We start from the raw sequence: 25499 nt of genomic DNA on the forward strand, positions 1-25499 counted from the left end.
TTCATCAAAGAAAGTCCAAAACGATATGCAGAGTCTTTATCACCAGGATTTGAGGGTTTCTTATTCTGGAGCTTTCAGGCAAAGTTGAAAGCTATGTGTTAGCTTCTCAGACTTATATGAATGTACGACTTTTGGAAACATACAACTTGAAAACCAACAACATCTAGGAAAACGGGGGAATGTGTAAAACCAGTGTACCAAATAATCCCTGCTCCCTGAAATACTTGTTTTTTTTTTTAAATTATATTTTTGGTTCAAGATTCCTGTTTTTAATATATAAAATATAAAGAAGGGTAAAAAAAATCACCAAAAATCACATTTTGAAAATCATACTTTTATTCGTCTCTCTACATGCGTAATTTTATACGAATTAGATATCATTGTTTAACTTAAAGCCTAAATAAAAAATATATCGAACTAAAAAAAATATATGAGCAAGTTATTGATGTGTTGTATGCCTGCATCTGCTACTTTCTATGTATGCCAACTTGGGCAAATTACCTAACTTCTCTGGATCCTTCATTCCTTTATTAATTCAACAAATATTTATTGAGCATTAATATATTCAAGCTTCTGTGTTAGCCACCTGTTTCTTCATCTCTAAAAAGCCAATAAGAAGGAATACCAACCTTATAAGACTGTCATGACTGATTGTTAAAATGCAATCATTTAGATTAGGGCTTGTCCTATATATAATAACCTAAAATTATCGAGCGCTCATAATAATTATTATTCAAGAACCAAGAATGAAAAAGGAAGTTATAGAAGACCAAAATAGATGCCCCGAAATGTTTGTACTAAAATTCATCCATTTATTTCACAGGTTGAGTCTCCAGGAACTCAATCCTGGCCTGTCTGCTCTTCATTTACATACTGTTCTTTCAAAACGTGATTATCTGCTTCCTGAGTTCCCAGCAGAGAGGAGAGGAGGTGCTGCAACCAGACATGCCACTAGTGGAAATTTATAACTGTAGCCAGAACTTTATAACTATAACCAATTATATGGTGAGAGGCTGGGAATTTTTCACACTAAGGTTCAGTCTCAACAGAGATCACGCCGCCGATCCGCAGGTGAGAAAAGATTTATCCTGCTCTGTGATGGACTCCAGGACACCTCTCTCTTCATGTACGACCTAATAAGTTGTTTCAGAAAAGGTATGATCTTGAGGATAGGTCATTAAAATTGGCAACAATATCCCCTCCGTCCCTCACTCTGCCCCTTTTAAACGTGGTCTTAACACTTTCACAGTGCTTTCGCAAGCTTTCCCTCCCCCCAGCCCCTTTATTGTTGTGAACTCCTGCATCAGGAGGGGAGATCCCTAAGGAAGAGGTTTTGTGGTCTAGTTCACCGCCTGTACCCCGCTCCTAGAACATTCCCCGCCCCGCAAGAAACTTTTATTGAATAAATGAATGGCTGGAGTTGAGTGATGTTTCAAAATTAAGACTTTTCCACCCGGGGGAACTTCTGTACCTGCTTTCGGCAGAACCCACACACGCAAGAGTGGTTCCTACAGGTCTCTGACTACCCAGCTAGGGGTTGCAAGCAGGACAGACCCACAACTTCTTCCACCAGCTGGTCTCGCGTGGACTCCTCTCCCCAAAAGTACCCTCAGCGGCCTCTCCCTCCCTACTCCTTCCAGGCTAGGGTGGAAAAGAGGGGAGGCTATTGAGGGGAACGTGAGCCGGGCCCAAGGGATACCTGGGCATCGTGTTCTGGCCGCCCCACTGTTGACCGCTCCGCGTAGGCCCAGATTAGAATCAGACACACCGCAAACTCCAAGATGGGCCGGGAGTACAGGCTCTTCGGTTGCCATGGGAGCGACGTCGCAGGTTGGGTTGCGTACGAAAGAAAGGCATCATGGGAAATGTAGTTCTTAGCGTTCTTTTTCTAGTCTCACGCTAATCTTCCTCCCCCAGGATGAGAGAGAACGAGATGCCCGTGGTAACAAACCTGGAACCTAAAAGCTGTTCTTTCATTAAAAAGAAAATATTCTATCGAGTACCAGATATATGCTAGGGTTCTCTGCTCTCTCTTCAGTTATTTTTCTCTCCCCAACAGCAATGATTTGGGAATGGAGGGTGAAACAATCTCCTGAGCTGTTTTCTAGTGATTTACTAGACGAAAAGAATATTTATAGTTTTAGTATTTTCCAACTTTCTGCTTGTTCAGTTGTTTCAGGTTTTAAGTAATAGCACATCATTTATTAATAAGTTAATAAAGGAAATGTAGCTCCACAATACTTCATTTACTTTATCTCCAAATCAGTAACATATTGTTATTACTATGTGCAATACTCTGCGCTACACAGGGTGAGAAATGAAGAGATGAGGAAGACAAGATCTCAACTCTTAAGAAAGACATACGAAACTAATTATAACCTAAAGTAAGTCAGTGACATAAGCTATTACATAAAATTACAAAAATTTAACATAAGAACATGTGACTAATTATGCCTGAAGAAGTTGGTGGAACATTCATGGCAATGACAGTGTTTGATCTGTCTTGAATGCTGAGTAGATCCACGCTTGCTAGGCCAAGATGTCCTGGATATTTAAAGGAGATACTCTCCTTCCTCCTTTCTGCCACTTGGCTTGGTTTCTATGGTGTAATGTTTATGAACATAGGCTTTAGAGTGAGATAGAAGTAGATTTAAGTCCTGACTAGCCATGCTAGCTAAGTTGCCACATGGCCACAAGGGATAAATTACTCAATTCAATTTCTCTGAGCCTTAGTTTCTGATTCTGTAAAGCACAGAGAATTATGAGTTTTAAATAAGATAAATGTATGTAAAACATAACTTTCATGTGTCTGACACATTATAATGACTTAATGATTGTCATTATCATGTGGTAAGCTGCTGATCAGCAACTTTGAACATAGAAACACAAGATTACATTCCTGGAAATAAAGCAGATGGTTGGTAGGAAAAAAAAAAAAGACATTCACTTCAGATAAAATCTTTGGAGACAAAAAACCTCCCAACATCTAGATGCATTTTGGAGACATATAAAACTGCATTTGTACATCGGAAGGGATGCAATGCGAGTGGAGTTCAATGGAGAAAGGATGATTGCAAGGGAGATTGATATACCTGTTACTGAATCAGCATAGATATCCTGTGGCTAGCCAGCCTATAAGCTCACAAACTGATGTGGGACAGATTGTAATGAATCATAATAATTTAAGTTCTGGAACTCTAGAATCCCTTTGCATGTTAGTTAGAAAGCCCCATTGATAACATTTTGCCAAGTGCTTACTGTGTACTAGGCATGGTAACTTGGGTAGGTGGTCGAAGGAGAGAGCTTGGTAACAAGGAAGGTGAAAGTTCTCTGGCTGGGCCTTGATCATCAGCTTTGATTCAGTTGATTCAGTTGATCTGATTGAGCAGGTGAGTTCCATTTTCTACCCTTATGCCTCCTGAGGCTTTACACTTGGACAAAGTGGCCTTCTTTGGTAGATGAAAATTGTTCTCAAAATAAGAATATACAAAATTTGAGCTCCCCATTGGATCACCCAAAAAAGACTCAAGGATTTCAATGGTGGTGATGGAGGCGGAAACAGTTTTATGCTGCTTGTTGGATGGAATGAGCAACAGTACAGAAGGATAAAGATGTGTGCAGGGTATATTTGGGGAACTGAGTAGTTTGGGGTGGAAGCATATAAAGTGTCTGGTGGGGCTAAGGTGAGAGTGCAAACTGGACATGTAGATTGGGCTACAGTGAAGGAGCCTGCAGTCTAGATTTTACTGTGTTGATTATGAGAAACCAAATAAGATTTTAAATAGGAGTGTGTCATGAGATTCAATGAGATAATTTTTTACAGCTGCATAAAGGATGTTTTTGAGTCTGGAAGCCCATATGGAAGCTATTAACAATAGCCCATAAAGTGACAATAAGGTTTTTTACATTTTTTGCCTTGTTTTCAAAGTTACATAAGCTTATGGTACAAAAAAAAAAAATAATATACAGAAGAAAAGAAGAGGGTAAATAAGAAAACCCCAGAAGTAATAACTATTAAATATTTTGGTATTCCATTCTATCTTTTTTCTTCCAAAGTTGAGATTTTACAATAAAGTTATTGAAAATGCTGATTTTAACATGTATTCCCCATATCAATTTTATAAAAAACCTATCATAAACATAACTTTGATGGCAGCAAAATATTCCACTACATAAATTTTTAATAATATACTTAAGAATTCTCCTAATATTGAGTGTTTGAGGTGGTTCAGAGTAAACAGCATGGCTAATCAGAGCCCTTACTTGGGATGTTTCAAAGTAGAATTGGAAAAATTAAGTCATTCCCCCTCCAGAAAAAAACTAGCATATTTTCTGCTAAATAAAGAAGCTATTTTGTAGTGAGAACATGAAACAGACACAGAGAAATATGAAGAGAAAGTACTGGCACATGTCTCATAGTTCCAGTTGTCCCTGAGGCTCATCTGTGTCCTCACCTCTCTTATGACTCGGTTGCTCAGCTCTCTGATTATGTGAGACATTCTAATAAGCTTGTAATAAAATTTATCCTTTTTGTTAGTTCAAGCTGAATTTTAGAATTTACAACAAAAAAGCGCTGTTTAAATATAAGTATGAGACAGCAAAAAGTGGGGGCTATGAGAAAGGGAGAAAAGTTGATGTTTCTCTCGTTGTGACTGATGAGTATATTAGCCATTTATTGGAGAACCAGGCTTAGAGGACCTGGTGAATTTGAGATACCGTCCAACAGACAGACCATTTTGAGTCCATTAGATTTGATAGGAGGTCAATGGTAATCTCATGTAAAGACATTTCATGAAGAGTGGGGCATGACTTCAGTGTTGATGAGACTACATCTCAGGGAAAAACAATCTTTGAATCTGCATAATCCAAAAGCTACAAAGAACTCTCTTTAAGCTTTTCAAGTTTTCATTTTCAACAAACTTTTCTCATAAAAGGAAACTCTTTCTGGAGTTTGGTAGGTCCATAATATTTTCTGAAAATTTAAGGAGTTAACTTCCCAGCTTTCCCTTCTGGTGCACAACATTCAGATGTTTCCTGGGGATTCCTCGGCCCACATAGTGACACAGGGAATTTGTCTTCTACAGCCACTGCCACTGTTAAAGTAGATTCATATAATTTTTTTTTTTTATTGTGGAAAAAACACATAACATTAAATTTACCTTCTTAACCATTTTAACCAGTTCGGTAAGTATATTTGCATTGTTGTGCAACAGGTCTCTAGAACTTTTTCATCTTGCAACATGGAAACTTCATATCCATTAAACACTAAGGCTCTCTCCTCCCTCCCTCAGCCCTTGGTTATCACCTCCCTGTTTCTATGATTTTGGCTACTTTAGATATTTTATATGAATGGAAACCATCAGTATTTGCTCTTTTGTGACTGGCTTATTTTGCTTAGCATAATGTTCTTGGGTTTCATCCATGTTGTAGCATATGACAGGATTTCCTTCTTATTTTTTGACATGCTTAAAGATGAAATTCTTATCTTTTAAAATCATGCATTAATAGGATGTCCTTCTTTTTAAAGGCTGCATAATGTTCTATTGTATGTATATACCAGATTTTTTGTCTATTCATCTGTTGATGATGCTTCTACCTCCGGGCTACGATGAATGATGTGATGAACATGGGTGTGTAATTATCTCTTTGAGATTCTGCTGTGATTTCTTTTGGATATATACCCATAAATAGGAGTATTGGATCACACAGTATTTCTAGTTTTAATTTTCTGAGGAACCTCCACACTGTTTTCCACAATGGCTGCACTATTTTACATTCCCACCAACAGTAGATAGAGGTTCCAACTTCTTTGTATCCTCACCGACACTTACTTATTTTTTGGTCTTTTGATAGTGGCCATCCTGATGAGCATAAGGTGATGTCTCATTGTGGTTTTGATTTGCATTTCCCTAATAATTAGTGATGTTAAGCATATTTTCTTGTGCTTATTGGCTATTTGAATATCTTCTTTGGAGAAATATTCAAGTCCTTTGCCTATTTTTTGATCCGATTTTTTTGATTTTTGTTGTTGAGTTATAAAAGTTCCTTATCTATCCTGGATAGTAACCCTTTCTCAGATATATGACTTGCAGTTCTTTTCTTCCATTCTGCAGGTTGCCTTCTCACTATGCTGATTGTTTCTTTGGGTGTGCAGAAGTGTTTAAGTTTGGTGTAGCTCCATTTATCTATTCTTTATTTTGCTGTTTGTTCTTTTGAAGTCATCTAATTTTCATAAAGACACTAATATAATCTATAACACCTTCAGGAAGAAATGTCATCTTCACATCACCCCCACTTCCCAACCTCATCGATTAGAAGATTATGTTAACAAAGTGCTAAAAGGAAAGGTACTCTGTATTCAAATGCTATGGTGAACATTTATATCTTGTTTTAGAGTTATTTGCTAATAGATATTGCCCTAGTGAAAGTTTTTGTTCCTTCTTATTACTGGACCCCAAAATACTTATAAAGCATACGATGAAGATGTTTGGTTTGATGTTGATTATAAACATTCCTCCAGAACCATTGAGACTATGTTCAATTTAGGTAAAATTAACTTCAACAGGTAAAATTATAATATGGAGCAAGTATGCATCTCATCTCCTCACCTCAGACTCTGCCCAAGCCCATCCAACTCTTGACTGTAGGACTGACCTTCCCACTTAAATGCCCAAGAAAATTCTGAGTTTTGGTCCCACTAAAATATAGATGAATCTCAGTTCACCCTAAATATTTATGTGTGGAGTTTAAAGTTACTTCTGTAGCAGTAAAATCCCTTTCCTTTAGGGAAAAGAGAATAGGGAGAACACGTGAGAAGAGATGCAACTTCTACATGAACCAGTTAGCAGAGAAGTTTCTCCACTCCATTATTTCTGCTTCTTATTTCCTCCTCTTCAATTCCCACATCCCTGGAGCCTTGGCTCCACAGAAATGAGCCCAGAGACTCTGAATTAAAGGAGTCCAAATTCCATGGCAGCTGGCATGGGTGGATGGGTGAAATGTGTCATTGGCATGCCAGGAACACAGAAAGCCTTTTTCTAGAGAAATATGGTTATCCATGGTGGTTAACTCTCCTGGATTATACTTCAGTACAATTATGGGTTAAATGTTTTGTTCCAGGAAGCTGACCACCACATATTTTTTTCTACAGAAAAACATTTTCAAACAATCAACTGATAAACACATTTTTAGAACAAAGACTCTTTGTAAATTGAGACCAACTTTTTTTGTAAGTTGAGAGTTAAATTCGTTTCCAAGCTGTGGCAGTATTTGAGTTTTAGGACAAACACACACAAAACTCAGAACCACTTAAAATAAATTTTTAGAACACAGCCCATTCAACTCACCTGTATGAAATAGGCTCTTTTAAGGAGCTTATAATGAAATCATAGGAGAACCCCATGGTTTATCCACATTGTATATATGTCAATATGCAAACATATGTCATAAAATTACAATTTGCCAAAACAGCTTTCTTTTATATGTATAAAACAAAGCACCACTGAAGACAAAGCATGAATGCAAGAGAAAGAGGTAATAACTACCATTTTCACTAGTAGTACACCTCAGCTTTGACAATGAAAACATTAGGTATTTCTTGAAGATTATTCAAAAGCTAATGCTCAAAATGGGTTTTGTAAATCATTTATTATGATTGAAAGGGAAGAAAATGATAGGAGACAAATATTACAATTAAACATGTAACATTATTCTTTTGTAACCAATCATAATAACATACTTTGAATTTTTTAAATGGCTACATAAGTAATTTCACAGAAAATAAAATTTTCACATCATCAGTTACAGAAAATTGATTTCTTTCCATCAAAATATTTTATCTCTGCTCTATCAAAAATAAATGCCAACTCTAGGGTACTACCATTTAAGCTAAGCCTTCACTACTGTTTAAATTAGAAGATTTTGAGGGGGTGAGGGCTTATGAAAAGGTGAACTAATGATTGCCTGAGAATAAAGTTCTCACACATATGTAACAGCTCGGCCAAGCCTCTGGCTCACCAACTAATGATTTTTAAATGGTTTTCTGGGAACTTAGAAACTCTATTGTATCCCAGCCAAAAGCCTCCTGAGAGTCATCCCAAACTGGTAACCAGTTTATTCCCCAAAACTAATTTGCTTATGCAGTGAGTGGTTGTGGCTCAAACGATTTAAGAGAAATAGTAAACGGAAATCTATTTCTATGTTCTCTCTCTTTTTTTTTTTTTGTCTTGTCATTACCCATAAAGCAATGTCTTACTTGAGCTGGGCATTTTTTGGCTCTGCCCTTTCTAAGGATGCTAATATAGGATGAAACATTTTTAAAAGGCTTAGTGTGAGAACAGTACATTGCCATAGGGAGAAAGCAGCAAAGAAGAAAATATGAAGGCTCCGCCAACAAATTAATTCAGCAGCTAACATTTTTTTTCCAAATTGGTTAAAAAAATACCATCCACAAAGTGATAAATATGTCCAAAAAATAAATATGAATATTCTACACATAAATAGTATTAAGTATGCTCATGATTACTATTGCAATTAAACATTTCTATAATTTTCATATCTTATCACAGTTTCATTTTTATCATGAATACCAATTACTCTGTTCTGATACATATTGGAATGTACTGATCAAGTATGTATCCTGGTAAAGTAATATATTTCTAGACTCTTTCAACCAAAATTTTACCTCCTTTGACAGAAATATTACTTTCTCTTTTCTTTTAAAAATATTTCTGGGAATTTATTTTCAAATTATAATTAAAAAGTACTATATGAGGCACAGCTTTAAGAATTGTCTTTGTTCAGATATTATTATTTTAAAAAACAAGGTCAAGATGACCCAGCACCAAATGCAGTGAAATATGGGCACTATTCCAGTGAACTCAGGCTATGTTGACAACCAAGAAATGTCAGAAATCACTGTCTCGCTTTAAAGTTTACACTCCAGTGATCTGAAAAGGTGACCGGGTATGCTTTCTAATATCACGTAGGAGGTTCTGGTGACTTAACTCCTGTTTTCCCACTCAATGATTCATAGGGCCAGAAGATTTACTGTACTTGCTCTGAAAGTTTACCCACAAATACTACCCTGCAGCTGTTTCTTACAATGTGTACTCTCTTTCTTTCCAAACACCATATCATTAATTAAAAGCACACTTAATTACAGTACTTAGTTTTTTGGCAGTGAGCATTTCCAAATAATCAACTGGTTTGCCAATGAGAGTTTGGAATCCCCCTTTCTAAAGATTGCCAGAATATTTTTTTAAAAAGGAAAAAAACAACCCATATTGGAAGTGAGAAGGGAGATGGAAACAATGACAAATTCTAACCCTTTTAATGTAAGAGAAAATCAGTGTGTTGGCAAATTTTGTTGTTTTATTATTAGCATTCATTCAAATATTTATGAATCAAATAAAAGTGAGTAACCCTCATTATTTTTAAAGTTTGGAATACTAGTGCGTGGGTGCCGTGTTGCCAGGATGTAAATGAACTTATTCAGGGGTGATGCAGCCACTGCTCTGGGGACAGGGCGTGAATGTTCAAGCCCCCAAGCTTTCAGAGTAAAGTGGGGCCTATGGTTGGTCTGCTGCTGGACAGAAAGGGCTGGCTTCCCATTGTCCTGGCTTGGGGTCCCCCGGTACGTGCTGAGAGCAGTGGTGGAGCAGAGAGGTGGTGAAGTGCTGCCTTTTGCTGATGGAAGTTGTTGATGTAACTGGCAATCAAAAGAGTGATTTCGAGAATCTAAAACAAGAAAAATAAAACCATTATGCTTCTGAGAAGTGGGCTGGCCATGGCTGGTCTAGATTTGTAAGTGCAAGGCTACCACAATTCTCTTCTATACAGATCAACCAATGAAATATATGTTCAGCACCATCAAGGCATAGACCTATTTTTCCATTACTGAAACCAGCAGAAAGAGTGATTCTTAAAAAGCCATCGAATTTAGTGGCAATATTAGAAAATGTGACAGTAGTACAAACTCTATCAATTATCTTAAAGCCACATTCGTGAATACATGAATTAAGATGGACTTACAAGGTATTATGCTAAGTGGAATAAGTCAGACAGAGAAAGACAATTACCATATGATTTCACTTATATGCTGGATCTAAAAAACAAAACAAATGAACAAACAAAACAGAAATAGACTCATAGGTACAGAGAATAAACTGATGATTACCAGAGGGGAGGGCAGTGGGGGAAAGGGAATAAAAGTAAAGGGGATCGAGAAGTATAAACTTCTAGTTATAAAGTAAATAAGTCACAAGGACGTAATGCACAGCATAGGGAATACAGTCGATGATAATACGGTAATAATTTTCTACAGTGACCAATGGTTACTAGGATTATCATGGCGATCACTTCATAAGGTAAATAGGTGTCGAGTCACTGTGTTGTATACCTGAAACTAATATGATGTGGTGTATCAACTATACTTTAATAATATAAAAAAAGAAATTCAGTGTATCATATCAACTCTTTTGAAAATAGACTACTGTGTGTTTGCTCTTATCCTCTGCAGTTATTATCTGCTTTCACTTAAGTACAGATTTCATTTAAAAAGATATCTGCCATTTTTAACAAAGCTTCAGATTTGGGTGAAGGGTTAAAGGAGTACAAATTAGTGGTTGATGGATGGTCACGGGATGGGGAGCACGGCATAGGGAATGCAGTCAGCAGTAATGTAATGGCTAGGTGGAGAGCCAAAGGAGAGAAAGAGCAATTAGGGGGATCATTTCATAAACTACATAAATGTCTAACCAATGTACTGTGTACTCAAAACTAGTAATAAAATAAAATTTTAAAAAGCTTCAGATTCTAAGAATAGTCTCTTTGAAAAGCTGACAATTTTAAGTTAAAGTTCTACAAAAATCAATTTCTCATTTTTTTACTAAAATTGGAATTACATGTTAGAATGTAATCTTATTTAATACTTTTAGTTAACTTTTACTACATTAAAACTACATAATTTGCTAAAAATAGTAAAGAAACAAGTACGTTTTAATTATTAAACCTCGATCTTCCCACTAATGAGTCCATAAAGTGAATTACTCCAAGTAAATAAGATAATGCATATAAAGTACTTGACAACAACTTATACCAAGGCCATTTATTTTGAACTTCCTATATAATAGGCACTATGCCTTCATTTAATTCATTTTTTAACCCCTCCCTCCAAAAAAGTAACATTATACCATTTTTTTAGATGAAGAAACCAAGGCTTTAGAAAGATGAGGCAAGCAAGAATTTAGACCTAGGGCTGTTTATTTTCCCATCTGGAACTTAGTCTTTGTACCATAAATGTTTTAGTACGAAAAAACTAGTGTAAAAATATTAGTGGAAAGGCTTCTACTTACCTTGGGTTTTGCCATGGCAAAAAGTAATTTCTCTGTTGGTTTGTCCTTTGAATGTGTATTGTTAACGACTACCATAAAATCATCTTGAAATCCTCCGAATGTCATTAGACTCTTGTACACATAGCTGACTATTAACCGCTTCAAAGAGAAGAAGTAAAAATGTTATATGCTCTTTGTTTTCAAAGATGAGAAATAAGTACCATATGTCTCCATTAAAATGTTCATATAAATTATGATGTAATATAATTTTCTAAAATCAAATTTATTATGATCCAAAATAGTTGCGTACTAATTTTATATAGGTACTATTTATCTTTATAATTAAAATATATTTGATTCTGAAAAAAATAACTCAGGAAAATGAGAAAATACAAGACAAAAATAAAAAGCATCTATATTCTAGCATCCAGTGGAAAACCACTGTTAATATTTTTCTATGTTCTTTAAGATCATATATATATTAGATTAAGCCATTTGAAAACTGATACTTTTTAAAAATGGTCAAATACTGGCAAATCCATATGGTTCACCCTGATATGTAAATTTTGATATACACAAACAGAAACCGTATCATGCATGTGGCTTCTTTTTTTAACTTAACATATTGTGAAACACTTTCTATGACAACAGATGTACTTGTATTTAAATGATTTTATAGATAATTTTTTAATTTAACTAAACTCCTATTGCAGGATATTTAAATCATTTTTATTTGTTACTATCTTAAGCAATACACCAATGCATATTTTCAACATATTTCATAATACATGTACATAATTATTTCTTTGGTTATAAACCTCAACAACTGAAAATGCTACCTCAAAAAAAAAAAAAAGGGACAATTTTGAGAATATTTCCAAACTATATTTCCTCTAGAAAGTTTACACCCATTTACATTGCTAGCACCACAGTCTTGCTAACACTGGATACCATCATTCTTTTGACTCTATGCCAACCTGACTGGTGAAAAGTAGACTCTCACTGTTTTAGATTGAATTTGTATTTGATTACTAGTGACATTAACATTTTAAAATACATTAACTGAGCATTTGTATTTCTTTTGTGAATTGCTTTGGCCCATCTGAATGCTGGAATGTTTGTCATTTCCTTACTGTTTTATAAAACATCTGTGCTCATAAAAGATACCAACCTTTTGTCATATATGCAACAAATATTTTTCCCAATGTGTTGCTCAATTTTTAAAATATAATTTGAAGATGTACTGCCTAAAAGTAAAGGAATCTGCACACTTGGTAATTGCTTGCAAGACTCTGAGCAGACCATTCCAGTACTAAATGCCTCAAGAGCTGCAGCCCCCAGGGTCTCCTGCCTGGCCTGTGCGTCCATCTCCCAGGATCTAGGGGACTGGTTTATTTAGCTAAAGTAACTTAATATCAGTGTACAAATTTTTGTTGACTTTAAATCACTGACTTTATAATCTACAAGTTATCTATTCAAGAACTAAAAAGCATTCAAAACTATAAACTTCTTCAAAAAAGTTTTTTAGCAATTATAAGGAGAAACAGATACTTGTGACACTAAAGGATGGTTTGGTTTCCAAAAATTTCTCAGTGATCCCTGACTGTTCAAAGATAGGAGAGCCCCGCCACACCTACCAAGTGAATTTAGCAATTCCTGCCCTCCAGGTTAAAAAAAAAAAAAGGAAAAAATTTTTACCATCTAATATGACACGTAAGAAATATTACAGAAAATAAATTTCAGATAAATAAACAAACATATGGAAAGCACAGTTTGCCTTCATATTTGATCATATAAAAAGCTCTAACATACTGTATATGTACAAGTGAACTGGTAAATGATATGTTATGGGAAATTATAGTAACTATTATAGAAGTGTTAGTGAAACTGAACTTAAACTTTGGCAGCTACAGTTTCTACTTTAATGTTATCTTAAAGATTTTCATTTTACACAGAAAGCAATCTTTTTAACACTATAAATGAATAGCTATTTTAAGAATATTACCAGGATTACAATTAAGTCATGGTCTCTTAATATTTTTCTCATACACAATATAAGCATATCTCATTTTATTGTGCTTCAGTTTATTGCGTGTTGCAGATACTGCATTTTTGACCAATTGAAGGTGAAACACTCCACTAGCAAAAAGATTACAACTTGCCGAAGGCTCAGATGATGGTTAGCATTTTTTAGCAATAAAGTATTTTTTAAGGGATGTATATCGTTTTTTTTAGACAATGCTATCGTACACTTAATAGACCATAGTATAGTGTAAACATAACTTTTATAGGCATTGGAAACCAAAACATTTGAATGACTTGCTTTTATTGTGATATTCGCTTTATTGCAGTGGTCTGGAACCGAACCCACAAGATCTCCAAGGTATGCCTGTATATAACCTGTCTAATCGTGTTTTAAAAGATTAAATTGTAATCTAATTATATATTTGTAGAAGAACTATTCATTATATAGTGTTAGGAAGACTTTTCTGTGTATGAGAAAAATCAGATTAAGATATCATAACCTTCTGTTTACAGTACACTGAGCAATGGAAAACAGTTGACTCAGTGCAAAACTTTAGGATTTAATCTTACCATGGAACTGAATTCTAAGATGCTTAAACCATCTTCATGTATAGCCAGCCACAGGAAAGTACTTCCAAGTGATGATGGAGTTATGGGCTATGAAGAGGTGGAATATAAAAAATGCTAAGCAAAATTACACAAATATTTTTCAGCTTAAATGCAATGCAACACTTGAAACAATAACAACTTATTTAAAATCTCTGTTGGGGAGGAAGCAGTGTGGTATAATGGAAAAAGCAGTGAATCTGATATTGGGAGACCTGGGTTTGAGATCCAAACTTGCCATTTATTAACATGTGCCTTTGGACAGGTTACTTGATCAACCCTCTGGCCAGGGTTAGTCTCTCCATCCTCAGTGTTCCTGCAGCACTCTGTTCATGTCACTCTTAGCCATATTCACCACACAGTGCTTGTTTCCAGGCCTATTGCAACACTAGATTGTGAGTTCCTGGAAGTTTGAGTACAACCCATCTGAAACCAAAGGCTATGTATCCCTAGGGCTTAGCTCTGTTTGACAAATAGAATTCAGTAAACACTAAATAAATGAGCAAATGAGTGAGAAAATAAATGAACGACTAGATGAATGAATAAAGAGAAGAAAGCAGAATTCGACTGTTGTTTTCAGTCTAACGATGAGCCTAATGAGTATAAGAAATGATTGAAGGTAGGGGGACATGGAGCAGAGGGAAAACTATAGAGAAGCTGATGACTTTCCTGCCCTTTCCTTAGTGCCCCTTCATTGTTTTCTTTAAATTGTTGAGAATTTCCTTATTTTCTTTTTAAAAGCCGAATATGTAAACCTGGGGTGACTATTACCACTGTTTTATTTTCCTGAACTGAATAGTCTCTCCAGTCTTTCTTACTTTTGCAAGAAACAACTTGGCACCAAAGAATGGCCATTTCCTGGCTACTGTCAAATAAATTCGCACACAATCAGCAGCACTATGTCCCCGGAGGGCCATCCATCTGGTTGACAGTCGCTGGCAAAGCTGCCTAAAAAAGAGAGAACAAAAGCAAAAATACAAAAGCAAAACAAAAACAACGTATCATCTTCCCAAGACAAAGTTCTTCTTAAGTCAATCCTAGATACAACTGGGATACCCAGGCATAACCTAGGCGAAGCTGTTAGTTTGTGGCTCCCATCTAGTATGTCCACCCCTTGTCCTTTTGTAGCATTCTTTTCACCAAATTCTTATTATTAGTGCTCTTGGCATGACATAGGTTTTCACTGCCCACCTACTTCAGGTACATTTTAGAAATATGATTAGCCAACATCAACTTTAGTGTAAATCAGTTTAAAAGGTAATTTATCATGGGAATAATTTTCATTTTTAAAGAAAAGCACAAGAAGTTGTGACCAAAGAACGAATCCCTAACAGTGGAATTTTAGGTATTACCACTCCTGGCTTCGAGAGATGTCGGATGCAGGGGAAACCTCTTAAATAAAATCATGAAGACAACCACTAAATTTACATAGACTGATCTCAAATGTTTCTATTTTGGAAAAAGCTTATGCTGAATTGGATTGGCTTCTATTTTTTAAGTTACAGCTTTTCTTTATATGCACTCAAAAATAAAAACTCCAGGGTAGTTGAATTTAATTAAAAACTTTATTTTAAAATATTTAAGAAATTAGTTTATTTTTATTCCTTTTTTTTTTTTTTTATAATGGAATACCTTAAGAGGTAAAAAAATCTTTTTGGCAAATACTTCATAAAATTAAAAATATTATTGTTTTTTTCTTTGATTTGTTAGCAGGATTAATTTGGACAAGAATGAATAGGATCAAATGAAAGGTAGATCATTTAAATTATGGTAAATTTTTTTTCATTAAAAAAATTTTTAACCTAGATTCTAAAGCTTCTACGCACATCTTAAATAAACTTCTTGGGAGTCAACACTATTAAAAAAGTCTTTAAAAAAAAAAAGGTCACGTACAATTTTTTTCCTCTTTAAACTTTGAACAGAAAAATATCACCAAAAAGCAGTGGGTCTCTCTGCCTTTTAAAAGTTACAAGTTGTTCCTCACCTTAACTGTTCTTCAGAAGACTCATCTCTATACCTTTTAGGATAAAATTTCTCTATGACTTGCTTTAGAGTTTGATTTGCTTTGCATTGATTAGTAACATGCCCTGCTGGAGTTGAAAAAGGTCTTTCAAAATCTCCAATCTCCACCTAATTGGAAATCCAAAAAGGAGAAAATACAGCATATTGAAAAGAGTTTAAAAAAGAAAATCATTTTTATTCTTTCTAAACATTCTCTATAACATATATAAATCTACTTGTCATGATTGTGTGATTATGGAATTTATAATCATATATAAGCATTATTATTAAAATCTAAATTCCATTTGAATGATAATTTTGAAAAAAATTTATAACTTAACCATTTCAGTTCCATTTCTACATTAACCACCCTAAGCTAATATCATCATCTAATAGTATTTGCTGAAGGCCATACTACTCTACTATTGCCTATTACAACATAGGGAAAATTTTCATTTTTAAGATACTATTTTAGTTGATAATAATAAAGCAAAGTAGAAATTAAAAATGAAAGACAAAGAAGTTCTAAAGCTAAGAGGAATTTCAAAAAGTATTATTGGACTTTTTAACGGTCTTTACTGAATATAACGAAAGCGAAAACTATATTCTCCTTCCTTTCTTCCTAGATTTTCCCCATAAATGTTACTATATTCACCTCCTCATTTTATTGTTATTCCTGGGAATAGAGCCCCTTTCTCCCTGAATGAAAGAATGTTCAATCCTTATCTCTATTAACAGGCTACCAAGATGCCATCCCCTGCCCACCCATCCAAATACCTACCTATCCATCTCTCCATCCACTATCCACCCATTCATTAATTCAAACCTGTACTGAGTCCTCATTATATGTCAGGTACTGGGCTAAGTGCTGTAAGAAAGAAAAACGTTGAGCACAGTTCCTATATTTAAAGAGTTTACTGTCTAGTTGGGAGACTGAAGTATAAGCGAATACTTGTGATGAACTGCATTAAATGTCTTGAATAGGGTACCAAAGGAGGGTTCAAAGAGCAAGATGGGGTGAGGGATATTCAGACGAATGTCATACATAACATTCACATCCTTATTCACAATACTCCCCAACAAACAGATAGAGAGTCCCATCAAGACTGGGATGGTCTGAAAGTCCTGGGTCACCATTTCAAAAGGGCCTTCTGCCTCCATGTAATCTGTTAGAACAGCCTCTGAGATTCTGACCCCTGTGGCTTCCCTTGTCTAGCTCATAATCTGACTGGTTACTGTCTAAATTCCTCAGTTGAGCTTCATCCTTACAGACTACTCTTAAAACTTTTTATATCTGACCTCGTCTCGTACTTGTTGGTTTTTTGGCTTGGCTTTTCTGTCTGGCTGTCATCCCCATCTCCTATTTAGTCAGGCGTCCTTCCTAATGTCCTCACACCAAATAAACATCGTCCATCTGCTCTTCAAATATACTAAAATCTTTCTCCCAGAGTAAACTTTTTATTGTCCTCATCTATCACCAGGTAGTACCTAGCACAGCTACCTGTAAAATCCGAGGCCAGGATTAACCTCCAAGAATACGGCAGTTAGACAAACAACAGTTACAAAAGTGGCAGGCTATTCAAGGTAACCTTGCTTCTGAGGGAACTCTATAGTGGTATCTCCAAGCTTAGTGTCTCCCCTCTCTGATGCCTGGCATACTGTGTGGCACAGAATGATCACAATAAGTGTCTGGAAAATAACTGAAAATCAACTCAGATAATTCCCAACATGCCTCACACCAACGTGATGCTTTACTAGACACTATGTACAACAATTAATGATCAGCTCCAAGATTTCCTAATTAGGACAGAGAATATCAACATGGACCTACAGATGTTCAAATCTACAACAGAAACAACTCTTTTCTCCTACAAGGCTCAGATCTCTTTAGTACATTTCATTAATCCTCACAAAAACTACTCTTTTGAAAAACAGAGGTATTATTTAATTTTCCTTTTATAGATGGAGAAATTATACTTTTTAGTTAGTAATGTGCTCAGAATTTTCTAGGTGTGTGGTCTTACTTTTCTAGCTCTTCCTCACCTAAAAAATGTTAGAAGTACATATCTCCAAAGTATATTATAATTTTTCTTGAAGAAGCTTTCCTACAAAATTAAAAGTTAAAGGAAGAAGACTAACTAAAATTTTAGTAAAAATGAGACTGATTTTAACAGAATCTGTGCCTTTAGAGAACTACAGCCTAGAATGGCACATGATAGGAAACCATTTCTAATCCTATCTCCAGGAAAATATGGCACTTATTTCTCTTTTCCTCAGCTTTTCATTACTTGCAAAAGAGAACACTCCATGTAGCACTAATGCTTTAAACTTTGGATGACCATAAACGTTTTTATAAGAATAAACTAAATCATCCACTGTTGATTCATTCAAGACATTTATGGAGAATAGACTATGTGTAAGGCACTGTGTGAGATACAAAGATAAATAGGGACAGTCCTTGCCCTCAGGGACGCCACAGTCAGTGGTCCAAAGCAGAAACAAATAAATAATAAATCATTGAGGTCAGCACATAAAAGATATGAGCAGGACATTACAGAAACTCCAAAAAGGACATATAACCTACCCAGCAAGCATTTGGGAAATTCTCCTAGAATAAATGACACCTAAGATAAAAATTAAAGGATAAGCTTAAGTTAACAGGTAAAAGGATGGGGGTAGAGATGACAAATAAAGCCTAAGAGGTAAGAAAAAGTGAACCAAGTCAGGGAACCACAGTTTATGCTTCATTGAAGTATAAAGTTCAAGGTAGGGAATATTGAAATATAAGGCTGGAGAGGCAAGCAGAGTTTAGATCATGAAAGTCCTTCCATGTAAACAAAGGAATGACATAGCTAGATTCACATTTTTTCTCTATCTCCAGCCCAGTTATTAGTGCTGCATAACAGACTACCATGGCAATTTCCAGGCCTGGGCCTTATGATCATGGCAGCTTCTACTTCTGTCTCCCTTTCAGAATATTGCTCTTGCCATCCAACCACCATTCTGTGAGGCAGCACAGGAAGAGATTAGGCATAGGTGTTCTAGCTGACAGCCCCAGCAGAAGTTCCATTAGATGTGTGAGTGAACGAGCCTTCAACGAATTCCCATGCTCAGCTGTAGAGTCACAACCAGACTTCGAGCTGTGCCAGCTGATGCCATATGCAGCAGAGACAAGCTGTCCTCATACATCCCTGTCCAAATTGTTATTGTTTGAAGTACTGAGTCTTGGCATCATTAGTTATGCAGCAATAGGTAACAGGAACAATCTCTCTAGCATCTGGGTCGAGGATAAATTTGTGGGGGACCAGACCAGAGAAAAACACACTCGTCAGAAGCCTGATGCAGGAGAACAGGTAGTGTAGTGATGGTAAGGATGTGATAGCAATGGTGGTCAGCACGGAGAGGAGAGAACAGAGTAAACACATCTAAGAGTTAAAATGGGCAGTGTTGGACGTGGTTCCATAGTGTAGCGGTTAGCGTGTCTGCTTTACACGCAGAAGGTCCTGGGTTCGTGCCCCAGTGGAGCCATAATCCATGGGCTACAGCCATGCCACCCTGAACAAGCCCGATGTCTGATCTTGGAAGCTAAGCAGGGTCGGGCCTGGTTAGTACTTGAATGGGAGACCACGTAGGAAGACCAGGTGCTATAGGCATTAATAAATAGTAATTAAAAAAAAATGGGCAGGGTATGGTGACTGGGGGAAAGGGTGAAGGGGAGGGCAGTCAGTGATGACAGCTGAGTGATGACAGCTGGATTTGAAGCTTGCTTGAAGCTTGCTTGAGGCACCGAGTGAAGGCAGTATCACAGTGCAGATACAGATGTGAAGGAAGAGGAGGAGAGGCGATTAGTTCAGTTCTTGATACGGTGAATTTAAGGAGCCTGTGAAAGAAGTATGAACTGGAGAGAAAAGATTTGGGGATCATTGGTATAGGTGGCAGATAAAATAAGGAGAATTAATAAGATGTCCTGGGACAGTGTGTTGAGTGAGAAGGCTAAACACTGATGACGTATCACATAGGTGCCTTAACACATTTCCTTAATTAACCTGTGCAAAGATGAGGTAGAGACTTTTGCCTTGTATGACCATTCTCTGAGCTTTTTATCTGAGCTCACTGCTGCCCATCTAAGACTCTATTCTCTAGTCTCTCTTGTAGGTTGGCAAGGCCATGTGACTAAGTTTTGGCCAGAGGGACATAAACGGAAAACTTCTATGTAACTGGTGGGGCATTTCTCTAAGGCAGGAGGACATGCCTTTCTTTAGGCCTCCTCTATTCTGATGCCTGGAATACTGATGTGATAGCTGGCCCTGGCAGAGTGCAAGGACCATGAAGATGACATGTTAGGGATAGGAGAATGGAGAGCAGGATAAAGCCTATGCCCCTAATGACTTCGTAAAGGTGCCAGCAAGTCTCTCTCTCTATGTGAGACAAATATCCTTCATGTAGATTGTCATTATTAATTTGCATATGTGTGATTACAGAAGTCTGAACTTAATCCTAATTGATACAATAGGTGAATTAGAGAAAATACTTTAGCTTTTTAAAAGACTGATTCCTATTAGATTACTGAACGATTTCAGCATGGCATCCTTAGTCCCACAGCTCTACACTCAAACTTCTTTATTAAATACAAAACCTAGTGGTATACTTTCAAGATAATTAAGAAGCTAGATTCCCTTTATAGAGTATTGTCTCATTCTACATCATTGCAATTGTGAGCAACTGGAGTCAAACTAATTTTTAAGGTGTTAATCATAGCAAAATAAATTTAAAAAATTACTAAAGGTATATTATTTTACCATAGTTAATTCAGTGTTGAAATTCGTATTTTATTCTTACAAAATATTACTCCACATAACACGGAAGTTACCTGAGCTAAAAGAGCAGCCATTTCTAATGCCAGGTCCTTGTTCAGAGGAAAAAGTCCATTTATTATTTGGTCATTTGTCTGATACATTAACAGCAGCTTTTCTCTGTCAGTCTCCCCACGAGCTTGCATGGAGAAATACAGTCTGTAAAGAAAGAGAAAATTTTTTCATTAAATAAAATTCTTACAAAGGAAGTAAGGGTTGTTCTAACACAGTTCTTCTCTATGTGATACAAACTTAGGCCATTACTATCTGTTGATGACCTCTGTTTCTCTACGATACAAGCGAACTGAGGAAATCTGCGCTGAGGCTGAGGCTGAGGAATGCTTCTACGCTATGTTTTTATGCCCTGAAATACCAAATCCTGAAGTGTTACTGAGGAAGGACATAAGACACTGAGCAAAATTAACTATTCTCTTTCTTGTGGGAAATGCTAATGCGATGTTTCATTTCAATGGGCTGTATAAACCCAAGTTTCAAAACACTCATGATCTTTCCTAAATACCTTGGACACACCAGGGAACAGGAAATGGAGTTTTCAATTCTATATCAACGTTAGATTGGAGGGGGGCAGTTTCCTCTGAGAATCTAAAAGATAATATTTGTACATTTAAATGTTTTGACTTTTTTGAAGACATTCTGACAGGCAGCTTTAGGAGCTCAAAATCAGTTTACATGTTATTTCACTATTACTTGTCGAAGTGTGACATGGGTTTGTCTAGGTCTCGATCAACTCAGTGACCCTCTCTATTTATGCACTATGTTGTTTCTTTATATGTGAGATCTCTGGGGCTCAGCGTGGGTGCTGTCAATGCTGTAAGTGCTGTGACAGGGGGATGGGTAAACAGCACCTTAACATATCTTGGTACTGTCATGACAACACAGGAAAAAGATATTTATTTTATTTATTTTTTTAGGCGAGGCAACCCTTGGTTGACCTCACAGATTGCAAGGACCTTGTCAGCTTACAATCCCTTATTTTTATTAATTTTTTTATTTTTTACACCTACAGCACCTGGTCTTCCTAGGTGGTCTCCCATCCAAGTACTAACCAGGCCCGACTTTGCTTAGCTTCTGAGATCAGACGGGATCGGGCTTGTTCAGGGTAGCATGGCCATAGATGGAAAAAAGAGATTTAAATCCAGCATTTTTTAGGTGTGAGCCCAATTGGCTATAACTGGATTTTTAGCTTTTTTCTCCCTATATACTTGAGAGAGATGACACACTTCTTTCAGTTACAGTATCTCTTGCAATAATGAACTCAAATAGCAGGGACTAGGAGGGTGGCAGGTTAGAATCTCGGAGGAAGCGTGGAGGGTAGTGTGCTTGGTAAAGCTCTCCCTCCGCATGATTCTGATAATTCTTTCCGCCCACCCCAGCTTATGAATCACTGGCCTGGGCAGTCATTCAGAGTGGTTTCTTGAAAAATAAATCCTAAGCCCCATTTTTATCTGTGACTGCACAATGACAAATTATTAACTGGTAAAAGAATATGGCTGGGCAAGAGACATCGATTCCAGATTAAAAATGATGTAAGCAAAGTGGTATGAAACAAAGAGAATAAAGTTGAAGGGGAAGCCCTCCCTTTTCAGCATGCTGACAGTGTACATAGGTTATTTTCTCCACTTGAAGTTAAGAACTACGTTTATTCATCACCATAATTCACTAGAGTTTAGCTAAGCATTACCACGGAAAGGTTCTTAATAAAAATTTGAATTGGTAATACAGCTAGGAAGGGAAAAGAACCAGATACAAATGACTAGAGGCCAGAAGAGCTAATGTACATTTTCAATTGTTCCTGGCATGCCAATAAGATTGAACCTGGGAAGGGAAAATGAAGCACTATAAGCAAAAGAGGGAAAAATAATCCCAGCCACATATAAAGGAACACAACATGTAGGAATCATAGGCTCGAGCTGCTAATGAAGCACTTTGGGCTCCAACAACTATACAGGTATTTGGAGAGAATGTGGAGAGGAACTAAAGAGTCACAAAAATGATCAAGAAGTCAGGAAATCAAATCCATGGATATTGAATAGGAAAGGCGCCAGGAGAATGTGATCTGAGTCTCTCTCAATATGACCAGTTCCCCAATCCTAAAGAGGCCTAAAGCAGAGAAAGTGGGTCTCCGTCACAGCAGGCAGGGCACAGGCAATCTAGCAGGGGTAGTCCCAAATGTTCACCTCTTCACTTGACACCCAAGAAGCTGAATACTGTGTGAAGGAAATTTCATCACCATGCGGACCAATACCACTGTACAAACACTGCTCCAAATTTAGCAAGGCTCTGAGCACTGCTGAGTAATACTTTTGCTTGCCTCCAACCAGCTCCATATTTCATTCCTCAGAGCATTTATTTCCTACTGTTGCCAACTCTTGTAAACTTACTGAGAGCCTGTTTTCACTCTCCACTTCCCTTCCCTTCCCTCTCCATCCACTTTGGTCTGCTGACAGCCCTCTACTAGAACTGCAGTTGTGACCTGCCCTTCCCTGTTCTCTTCTTGCCTCAATGGACACTGCCTCAAGTCATCTGCTTGGAGGTCAGCACTCTGAGAAGCCTTCCGCTTTGTTCCCACAACAGCTTGTACCTATTCATGTTATATTCACGGTAAGAGCAAATATGGACAAGACATTTACTACGTGGCAGACTTTGATCCAAAGTCTGCTTTACATTTGCTGACATGTAGTCCTTTGGACAACTCTAGAGGTAGGTACTATGTTCATCTCCATTTCACGTAGAGGGTATCTGAGGCACAGCAATGGTAAGTGATTTGCTCAAAGTGAGTGGAGGAACTAGGATTCTAACCCAGGCAGTTTCTCTCCAGAGCCCAAGTTCTTCACTACTCTGCTATACTGTCTCTATAACAGCATTGATCACATTGATAAAATGTTCATCTCTCCCTATAAAGTGTAAGATTCTAAAGCATAAGGAATTCTATTCACCTTTGAATCCCCAGGGCTTCAACAAAGCCTGGAACTGGCAGACACTGAACAGATGTTTACTGCATGAATGGATAAATGAATGGTAGTGAGAAATGCTAAATATGGGAATTATTTGCCAAAAGCCTGAAGGATCCCCTTTCTGTAGCCTTGGGCAAATAATTCCCTAAAGCTCCAGTTTCCTCATATATAAGATGGAGATGATAATAATACCTACTTCATAGGGGTGTTATTAGAATTACGAGATGATGCATGAAAAGAGCTCAGCATAGGGCTTGGTGTGTGGTAAGTGCTCAATAAATGTTGGTTGTTGTTGTTGTTGTTGTTGTTGTTATTTAGTATTATGATTTTTCTCTAGAGGTCTTTAGAACACAAGAGTTTCTTCATGCTGAAAATTTATGGAGTTATCGTAGCTGGAAGAAATGGGATAAACTAGATGATCTGTCAAGATGCTTCTTGGCTCAGGACCCAATGGGTATAGGCACTTTTACAATCAGCTCAAGGTGGCAAAGATGGGAATGTTAAACCATGCTCAGAAAATAGTAACAACAAAGGACTACTGAAAATGATCTTTTATTTCAAAGAAGGAGAAGGACTACTGAAAATGATCTTTTATTTCTCTCTTGGGAAAGGGCCCTTGCCAGTTTTGTTTTGTTAAAAACATGCCTTTACTTTGCAATGTCAAACACATAGTAAGAAATCAAATTAAATAAGCAGCTTAAATATGAATAGAATTTGCACATTAGTTTCCAAATGGTCATCTATGAGAACAAGTTCAAAACTTACTAATTAGATCTTTAACCTCTGACTCTAAATAATTAAAATTCCATAACTTACTAAATATAAATAAAAATTCCATGATAAAGAGAGCTGGTATTTTCGTTTTTATGATAGTGCTGCTTGACAGACGAAGAATCAAGTCCGTGACTACGTGATAGGTCACAGCCAGTTTCTTCCTAACTGTGTCACTGGGAATTAGGGCTCATTGTCTAAGCCATTTATACCATATGCAAAACATATTTAGAAACATAGTACTTTCTCATAGCTGTGGCTATCCAGTCATTTCAGACTTCTGTTAAAAATTAAACCTTTTGGTTTAGTTGTATTTTTTTTCTGATGTCAAAGATACTGTGATGAGGCTTTTATTTTTAAACAAGGTGATCTTTATTATTTGTTATTCATGACTGTCTTTGTCCTTCCCAGTGGCATTTGCTAAACTTGGAGCATTATTCTTATCTGTGTCATTCAGGCCACCTTTCTCCATTTCATCCAAATTTAATGTTGGCTCCAACTGTAGCCATCATAGACAGAATTAGTATGTACAAAATAAGCATTCATAAAGTATGCATTATTAAAAATTGTCTTAGACATTAAAGTAATTCTATTTAGTGCCAATGGAACCAAATGAGAATTCCTGAACCTACTCTACAGAAAGATGTATGACAGGTCAGGTCCAGCACCTGGCTCCCTTCCACGACAGGCAGGATCAAGAGTCGGGGCAGCAATGAGAAGCACTCTAGATCAGTGCTTCTCAAAATTCAGCATGCATAAAATCACCTGGAGAGCTGTTAAAAACAGACTCCTGGGTCTTACTCCAGAGATTCTGACTCACTAGGTCTGAAGTGGGGCCGAATTTGCATTTCTAACGTGTTCCCATGGGATGTTGAAGCTGTAGGTCTAGGGCCCATACTATGGGAACCACTGATCCAGCAATCACAGAACTAAAA

At 36.7% G+C, this 25499-nt stretch overlaps 2 protein-coding genes and 2 pseudogenes across 4 annotated transcripts in view; 1 reads left to right on the top strand and 3 right to left on the bottom strand.

Annotated features, from left to right (window-relative positions):
* Positions 1-1849, bottom strand: part of DYNC2LI1 (dynein cytoplasmic 2 light intermediate chain 1) — a 29043-nt gene extending 27194 nt beyond the window's left edge. The window contains exon 1 of the mRNA XM_039887284.1: positions 1700-1849. Coding sequence (XP_039743218.1) covers positions 1700-1707 — 8 coding nt within the window. The 5' untranslated portion in view covers positions 1708-1849. The remainder of the gene's footprint in view (positions 1-1699) is intronic.
* A 5779-nt stretch (positions 1850-7628) lies between these two features.
* PLEKHH2 (pleckstrin homology, MyTH4 and FERM domain containing H2) overlaps positions 7629-25499 on the bottom strand; it is an 82192-nt gene continuing 64321 nt past the window's right edge. Inside the window, exons 26-31 of one of the 3 annotated variants that reach the window (XM_039887285.1) lie at positions 20836-20977; positions 15949-16094; positions 14783-14912; positions 13929-14015; positions 11355-11492; positions 7629-9738 (exon numbers count right to left, since the gene is read on the bottom strand). In XM_039887285.1, the coding sequence (XP_039743219.1) occupies positions 9553-9738; positions 11355-11492; positions 13929-14015; positions 14783-14912; positions 15949-16094; positions 20836-20977 (829 nt within the window). In that variant the 3' untranslated portion in view covers positions 7629-9552. Of the gene's footprint in view, positions 9739-11354; positions 11493-13928; positions 14016-14782; positions 14913-15948; positions 16095-20835; positions 20978-25499 lie in introns of those variants that run through there. The other 2 variants (XM_039887286.1, XR_005658255.1) reach the window with 2 other exon arrangements.
* LOC120622565 (uncharacterized) lies at positions 19503-19618 on the top strand (annotated as a pseudogene).
* On the bottom strand, positions 21837-21955 carry LOC120622310 (uncharacterized; annotated as a pseudogene).

The sequence above is a fragment of the Pteropus medius genome, unplaced genomic scaffold (assembly GCF_902729225.1).
Source record: "Pteropus medius unplaced genomic scaffold, Ma_sr-lr_union100, whole genome shotgun sequence".
NCBI classification, from domain to species: domain Eukaryota; kingdom Metazoa; phylum Chordata; class Mammalia; order Chiroptera; family Pteropodidae; genus Pteropus; species Pteropus medius.